This window comes from Rhagoletis pomonella, unplaced genomic scaffold (genome assembly GCF_013731165.1).
Source record: "Rhagoletis pomonella isolate Grant_MI unplaced genomic scaffold, Rhpom_1.0 Rhpom_scaffold_00009, whole genome shotgun sequence".
Lineage (NCBI taxonomy): Eukaryota > Metazoa > Arthropoda > Insecta > Diptera > Tephritidae > Rhagoletis > Rhagoletis pomonella.
The window spans coordinates 8643817-8652631 of record NW_023458563.1 but is presented as its reverse complement, the minus strand read 5'-3'; the positions used below and the strand labels follow the sequence as shown (position 1 = coordinate 8652631).

Genomic DNA, 8815 nt, shown 5'->3' with positions numbered 1-8815 from the left:
TAAGGAAAATGAATTAACTTTGAACATCGCAGGTTCAATCCCTGCTGAAGTCGAGAGAAAAGAAGTCTGATAAGGAGATGTGGTGATCTCCGAAATAGCTGCTATAACTTCTACCGCTTAGACTGCGTTGCTTTTTCAATTTTTCCTAATAAACAATAGTGGTACAAAGCTGAATAAAAATAATAAAAATAATATGGTAATAAGCCACATTGACATAAAAATTTATTATTTATTAGATATTTAGTTAATTTAATTACTCATTTAACACAACCTAAATTTCATATTTTTTGTAAATAAAAATATAGTTTAGGTTTGAATTGCCTAAACAGAGTGTTTTTCAAACTTTTTTAGTATATTGTCTCGCCCAAGGTAATAGTTGCGTTTTCGCAACGGCCCACCCTAGGAAGCCCAATGTGACTAACATTTTTTTGATCACTTCTCCATCGTTTGTAGGCCTAAAATAGCTCATGTACTAAGTTTTACTAAAAAATTCAAAAAATTTTTACATCTGGGATGAAATGAGCAAATCCTTTATTTCTCATTTGTCCCGTTAAATTTTTGTTCATCCCGTATTTTTGGGACAAATTATGCATTTGTCCCATATGGCTGGAAAAAAATTTGGCAACACTAAACCGAAGTGGAGTTCGGATTGAGTCGTCTCTGGCAAACGCAGCAAAAGTAGATTTCTGGCCTGGGGTTGGACTCATTGCCTGCGCGGAGAAGAAGGATGCGGAGCAATCCGTGGACGAAAAACGGTTGATGGGGTTCTCCGATCTCAACGGGCTAAGGTCGCCAGCCCTTGGTAGAGTAAAACAAGAGTCATTCCGGAACGTAGAACTGAGCGAACTTCGTCATTTGCTTTGGCTGTGCGCGTTCTCATATACGTTAGAATGTTTTATTTTTTCCGACGAACATTCGCGACTAAAAATTTGCCGCTCGGCAGTGTTGTGCAGCAGCTATAAAAGTAGGTGAAATTGTACCAACTCTTCAGCGCTTTAGATTTGCAGTTACATATTTATATGCGATACAAGCACACTTTTCTTGCCTTATTTGTAGAGGGGCATAGAGATTGCTTAAAACATAGTTTTGTATTGAACTGTTAGGAGAAATTCTTTTGAAGTTCAAAAGTAGATATGGTAATGAAGGGAGAGGTTGACTACCCACTATGAAAAATGTAAACACATAAGAATAAAATGTATTTACTTTTTTGGTGCATTTATCTAATTTCAGGAAAAATTTATCGGGAAATTGATACTTTTGAATCAAGGCGAATCGATATAAGGTGGTGGCAATTGCATATAAGTAAAAATCCCGTGTATTTTGTTATTGCTTTTTGGTACATCAGGATGTCAAAACGTAAGGGAATAGGAGAAGATTTTTGCCATTACGTTTTGTTCACATCCTAAAGTTACGCCATTTCGTCTTGTATGACATTCTTCTGTACTAGTGTAGACACAAAAATATCCAATCAGCTGTTCAATCAACACCACCTTGTGTTGGTGCGCCTTGATTTGAATATTTAAATTTCATCCGCAGTGCGAAAAATACTTTAGTGACATCAGCTAATGGACAAAGAGGATCAGTTGTACGCGGAAGGCGCCACCTTTATTTTCATACATATGTATATACTCGTACAAATACTATTTAATGTTTTATTTCCGCTCATTTACTATGTATTTATCGCCACAGTACAAAAAAAAAAACTGAATTTTAATATATACATACATATTTTACAATTTAGGTCTTAAAAGCGAATATCAAGTAAATTAATTAATTTTGCTGTCATTTTGTATTATCTTCTCAGACGCTTGCCGTAATATTTGTAATTCGCGCGCAAAATTATTACTTTCATTGACACCATGGCTGCTGTGGGGGTGATGCTGGTATTGGTATTGGCTACGGAACACTTGTATCGGAGTCTGAATTGTGTACGCATTCTGTACTCTGTTCATCAACAAAATCTCGGCATCTGTTTGCTCGTCAGTATGGTCATGATCATAATCACTTGAGTTACCACAACTACCGTGACTATGTCCATGCCCGTCTTCCCCTGTTTGTAAAGATAGAAAAAAAGAAAAATGAGTTCAGAGCTAAAAATAAAACAATAATTTGATGCTTCGCCATTATACAGAGAAGTTACTGTTAAATAAATAAAGTTCTTAAATATATTTATTTCTTTGAATTTCAGAGAGAATTGGCAGACAGAGCCGAAAGGCTATAATAGCAGCATATTCTGTTTCGCCATTATACGGAGAAGTTACTGTTAAATATTTACAATTCTTATATATATTTATTTCATTGAATATCAAAGAGAATTGGCAGACAGAGTGCGCAAAGGCAGCATATTCTGGACAGTGGTGAATAAGGATGTCAGTGGCAAAAATACATCGATGTTTTTCTTTTATTCAATGCATCAAAATGTACATCGATATTTTTCGATGCGTCGAAGGGCATACATCGATGCATCGATTTGCATGAGATTTTTCACATAATGTTTCACAACAAAATATGTTATTAGAAAATTGTACAAAATTTGAAATAAATTACTGCAACTGAGCTAATTATGTTTCCGAACAATACGAAAAAAAAATTATTAAAATCGGTTTACCCGTTGTCGAGTTTTGACGACCGTGATATACGAACACAACATTTCGATATATATGGGCAAATCTAAATAAATAAAATTATAGTTTAAAAAACTAAAACCTCCCTATTATAATTGCCATTCGTACTGTCATCAGGTATGTAACTTGAGAATAGAAATCGCTGCATCTTTTACGCGCATCAATATTACATAGTTACATCCCGAGCTAATAAAAGGAAGGTAATAATAATAATAAAACAGGTAACCTTGGAGTTATTTAGCTTTATTTTCACTGTTGGAAACTATATCAAGCTGGTTGCTTTTGGATATAATTCACTGACTTATACTTGAAGCCTCAAAAAAAATTTGGATCAATTTGCTGCATAACTTTTGAATTATAGGTGTTTAAATTTAAAAAAATAATGAAAACAAGTGAATTTTTTATGTAATTGTTAAGAGGGGCAAAATTAATTATGTCATAACTTTGGAAGCACACCATATTCTGATTTGAAATTTAATGAGCATTTAGCACTTATGTGTATACTTCATATGTAGTAGGTATGTAAGTGTGCATTAAAAAATAACGAAATGGCCATTAACTCAAAGTCTGTAACTTCGCATTTCACCATTTTCAACATTTTCGGTTTATCGCGTGTAGTTTTTGAAGCATTTAATTTTAAGAACTTTTTAAGTATGTATTGTATTCTACAAACAATTATGTATAATTTGACACCATAGCAAGAGGTGTGCTTTCAGAATAAACCAAATTTTAAAGATCTGAGCGTAATTTTTATTTCAAAAATATCTTAATTGAAGGCACATTTGGAAAATACGTCGAGACGATCTAAATATTTTTATTAACTACTAGTCCTTATAACGTTGCATATACCTGTAAAATGCTTCAAAAAAATGTTCTCTAGAAGTGTGTAAAAACCCCGATTTAGTACTTTCCATTATGCTCCTTCTTGTAGTCAGAATATTTCGAGCGTGGTATCAACTCAAATTTTTTTCGACAAAGGTTCTGATAGTTGCTGTTACTTAATTGGAGCCTTTTAAATTCAATGGCGTCCCCAGTTTTGCCCGATTGTCTCCACTTTTGGAAATAGCGGTACTTGAAACTTTGCTTAAATGTGAACTATTTTATAAAAAAAACTCCCTCAGTTTTGAAGATATTTTACTAAAATTTTGCACACACTTGTGTTTTAATATTTCCTTCACTATCCCATAAAATCATCGAAATCGGTTCACTCTAAAATCTAGCTCCCATACAACTGATTGTCCAGAGACGTTGTTTTACGTTATAACTCCTCCAATTAAGCATTATTCAGATATGAAATTAGAGTTATAGCGCAAAAACACATATCTGAGTAATCAGTTGTATTGGAGCTATACGTTAAAGTTCACCCATTTCGATAATTTTAAGGAATAATTAAGGTAATATTAAAAAACCGTTATGTCCAAAATTTTAGTAAAATAACTTCAAAACTGAGGGAGTTATTTATAAAATGGTTAGAATTTTATCAAGTGAGTTCAACTTTCAAAATCTTTGCTCAAAATTTACAACTTGAACAACATAATTTGAACCCTGCGTATTCTTTTGTTTTCTATTTCATGTTTATTCCTCGTCTAATTTTTTAAGCACTTGATGAAAATGAATTGCACTTATATTAATCGATTCATTAAGAGAGTACGAATAAAATGATATATAAAACATAGGTGTGCTCACAAATTTAAAAATTAAAATTTTTTTTTGGAGAGTGTACCTGTTTTTTAGATTTGCCCACATAGATATGTGGGCGATATCACGCTCATTTTCCAAAATTCCAAACAATGTTACTTCTTTTCAAGAAATTGTTTTTAGTATCAATTTTGACTAAATTAGCGTCCTTAAATTTCGAAATATTGAAGGTCAAGCATTTCTGAAATTTACCGTTATATGAAAAGCGGCCGTAATTTTAGTCCGATTTCAATAATTTACAACGTTTTGCTTTTATGTGGCAAGCACAATAACCATACCGAGTTTGGTAAAAATTGGTGGTTACCGAGATACATATATCTGATCATAAGTGGGCGGTGCGACGTCCATTTTCCAAAATTTTAGCATAAATGCATTTTTTTTTTGTTGCAAGCATCAATTTTGAATAAATTAGCTTTAATATTTACTGATTTATCGAGTATTTCGTATTTCTCTAAATTACCGTCATATGGGATGTGGGCGTGGTTATTGTCCGATTTTAAAAGTTTTCGGCCATTTGGTATGATGTATAAAGGCCAACAACTGTGCCAAGCTTGGAAGAAATTGGTGCAGCGGCTACCAAGATATAGACATGTAACCATAAGTGGGCGTGCTTACGCCCATTTTCCAAAAGATTATAATATTCTTATTTTTCGTCTAAAAATTATTGTAAATATCAATTTTGAGTGAATAATCTTCAGTAGTTACTAAAATATCGCAGTTTTCGCATTTCTGAAAATTACCGTTATATGGGTGGTAGGCGTGGTTATTGTCCGATTTTGCCCATTTTCAATACCATCCATCCTTAGGGATGCAAACGAAGCATCGATATTTTTGAAACATCGATAATATCGGTTCAAAATTCGATATTTGCCATCGATGTTTACAATTGCCTAAAATCGCTAAATCGAACATACGTCGATGCCAGTTTCAACGATGTTTTAACATCGACTTTAGTGTGACTCAGACTTGAATTCCACTTACCCATTAAGCTCCTAAATTTGTTTGACTGGCCATGAATTTTTATTACTTATGCTTTTGGGGAACATTCAGAAATTCCTTGTTTACTCGCATCTTTCGATAAAATGCTTACTTAATGATTAAAAAAGTGCCGGGTTCCCGTTAAAATTTCAACGAAGTTGGTCCTTGGATTTTTAGTCTCAGCGAACTTACTACGGTAAGCATTTTTATTCTATTTATAGGAAGAGTGTAGGAATGGTAAATAAATACAGGGAAATGCATCCATATGTAAGTATTTTTCTAATTGAATTACCGAGAGATGTAATTGAAAAGTTTTAAATTTTCCTTTTAATGTGACTACAACCTAACAAATTGTGAAACATCGAAAACCATCCATATATCGATGTTTTTCTGGCGATGTATTTTAGCATCGATGTTAATTTTTCCGATGCATCGAAACATCGATGTATCGATGTTACCTTCCAAAATTTGCATCCCTATCCATCCTACGCCCGAAAGAAGTGCACATACCAGGTTTCGTTAAAATATCTCAATGGGCACGGGCCTAAATTTTCAAGCCCAGCCCGGCACGAGTGCAAAATCAACTTTCAAAAACACGCACGAGCCCGCACGTTAATAATTTTATTGAGGCCCGGCACGATGGGACACGTCCCAGCCCGAAAATAAAGAGCCAACTTTTATTGTATGTATACATATGCACATATTTTTAATTTTGTGTTTATGTATGTATATTTACTTAAGCGAATCAATTTTTTACATCAAATATTTGTATAATATATTTTCTGGGAAGCAGGAAAAGTGGAAAGTATTTTATGTACAGATATGTAAACAAAACTACTAAGTAGCTAATTTTTTCTGTCGGTTCCCAAATATTTCTTTTCATACCTGAGCGCAGTTGTGCACAAGGGTATTATAACTTTGTTCACATAAAGGTTGCTTGTAACAGGCAAAACGAATCGAGATAGATATAGACAAATGTATACATAAATGATCAGAATGAAAAGAGAACTCGATTAAGCGGTGACTGTCTGTCCGTCCGTCCGTCTGTGCACACGATACCTCGAGTAAAAATTGAGATATCTTAACGAAACTTGGACGCGCACTTCTTTTGGGCGTAGAACGGATGGTATTGAAAATGGGCAAAATCGGACCACGCCTACCTCTCATATAACGGTAATTTTTAGAAATATGAAAACTGCGATATTTTAGTAACTACTGAAGATTATTCACTCAAAATTGATATTTATAATAATTTTTAGACGAAAAATAAGAATATTATAAATTTTTGGAAAATGGGCGCAGCCACGCCCACTTATAGTTAAATGTGTATATCTTGGTAACCGCTGCACCAATTTCTTCCAAACTTAGCACAGTTGTTGGCCTTGGTACAGCATACCAAACGCCGCAAATTTTCAAAATCGGACAATAACCACGCCCTCATCCCATATAACGGTAATTTAGAGAAATACGAAATCTTCGATAAAGCAGTAAATATTAAAGCTAATTTATTCAAAAATGATGCTTGCAACATTTCTTTACCAGGAAAAACGCCTATGATAAAATTTTGGAAAATGGGCGTGGCACCGCCCACCTATGATCACATATATGTATTTCGGTTACCGTTCTACCCATTTGTACCAAACTCGGTACGGTTATTGTGCTTGCCACATAAAAGCAAAGCACTGAAAATTATTGAAATCGGACTAAAATTACGACTGCTTTTCATACAATGGTAAATTTCAGAAATGCTTGAAACTTCAATATTTCGAGATTTAAGGACGCTAATTTACTCAAAATTGATACACCCCGGCTTACCATGTAGCGGTAGCTTTCGGTAAGGTTAAAAACACATATGTATTTAATAATTGCACCGGGTATTTAATGTTCGGCTCCGCCCGAACTTAGACTTTTTTACATGTTTTGCTTTTCTCTTATCAAAAGAGTTTTAATATGTACTATTTTTTTTGTATAAAAACTAAAGCTTATCTAAATTTGTAGTATTAGCAACGGGCTTTTTCGTGCCTTTATGAAATTTTACTGAACGCTCATGTTCGCACGAGTTCGTGCTGACAGCAAATATTCCGGCCTGTTCCTGCGGGCTTACGCAGGGGCCCGGCGGGCCCGTGCCCATCTCTAGCACAGACGGACGCACGGACAGACAGCCACCGCTTAATCGACTTCTCTTTTCATTCTGGTTATTTATGTATACATTTGTCTATATCTATCTCTATTCGTTTTGCCTGTTACAAACAACCGTTATGTGAACAAAGTTATAATACCCTTGTGCACAAGTGCGCTCGGGTATAAAAAAGATTTTCCAAGGCAGTTAAAAAATGCGTATAATTCTCGTCACGAAATTGATATCAAAAATTTTGTGTTTCTAGTTCAGCTTTCGTCACTCGAAAATTTTACCTCAAAGAGGTGTTTTATTTAATATGAAATACTTCTATATTGGCAGTAAGCTAACTTCCCAATGTGTAAGTATTCCGAAATCAAAGCGGGACAGTCTAGTACGGTTTTTGTGTATGTATTAGGGATGTTTCGAATGCCATATTTTTAACATTCGCGAATGCGAATTTTCGGAATGCGAATGTCCGAATACGAATGTTAAGACATCGTTTTTATTACTTAAAAATTTTGTAAATTATTAGAACTTTGAAAAAGTGCTTAACCTATACAGTGTTTTAATCTTGTAGTCAAAGTTCAAATTGGGCATATTATATTTCAAAAAAAGTAATTTTGCTGCCTTTTCTCCCAGGAGGCGATTTCATAGAGGCTCGTATATAAGGCCGGCTGCACTAAAAAATTGCTGACATGGAACGACGGGTGGAGCGCTCAAATATTTGCCGCCCAGATCTGTCAATTTGTCGTATTTTTGTTTAGTTTTCCACCAATCGAGAGTATTTTCACCGAGATTAGCCGTTTTTCTTTAAGATAGGCATTCAATTGAGCTTTTATTTCACATTTTTTAATGTCTCCAGATTTTACATCCGAGCCTTTGCTTTCGCTGGAGGAATCTAAAATTATTTCCAGGTTGCTTATACGACTTTTAGCAGTACTTGTTAAAGGCCCATCAATGTTGCTTGATATACTACTTAACCGTTTAGCTTCTGAAGCTAAAAGCCGGTTATTGCCCGCACCCTGGTTAGACAGACTTAGAGCCATTTCAACAACATTAGTGTGGACACTCTGGCCATGTACACATTCGCATTCGCAAAACATTGGTATCATTTTATGCGAATGCGAATGTGTAAAATGATGCGAATCATTCGCATAATAAATGCGAATGCAAATATTCGCAGCATCCCTGTTATGTATTGTGTACGTGAGTGCCGTTTTTGTGTATGTTTGTGTATATGTTTATTTATAAACGTAGGTATGTGTAGGTATGTTTCTTTTGTACGGTTTTATTGATTATCTGTGCTGTAATGTTTTCGGACGGTACTAGCTCTTACTGCCAATATAGGAGTATTACATATATGCACATCGGCGTAGCCAGAATGAAATGTAGGGGG

At 34.6% G+C, this 8815-nt stretch overlaps 1 protein-coding gene across 6 annotated transcripts in view; it reads right to left on the bottom strand.

Moving 5' to 3' along the window:
- Nucleotides 1-291: 291 nt before the first annotated feature.
- The window catches only part of LOC118745565 (protein zntC), a 326373-nt gene continuing 317849 nt past the window's right edge, over nucleotides 292-8815 (bottom strand). For 5 of the 6 annotated variants that reach the window (XM_036479048.1, XM_036479045.1, XM_036479049.1 and 2 more), the window contains one exon: nucleotides 292-2050. In XM_036479048.1, the coding sequence (XP_036334941.1) occupies nucleotides 1767-2050 (284 nt within the window). In that variant the 3' untranslated portion in view covers nucleotides 292-1766. The remainder of the gene's footprint in view (nucleotides 2051-8815) is intronic. The other variant, XM_036479044.1, reaches the window with a different exon arrangement.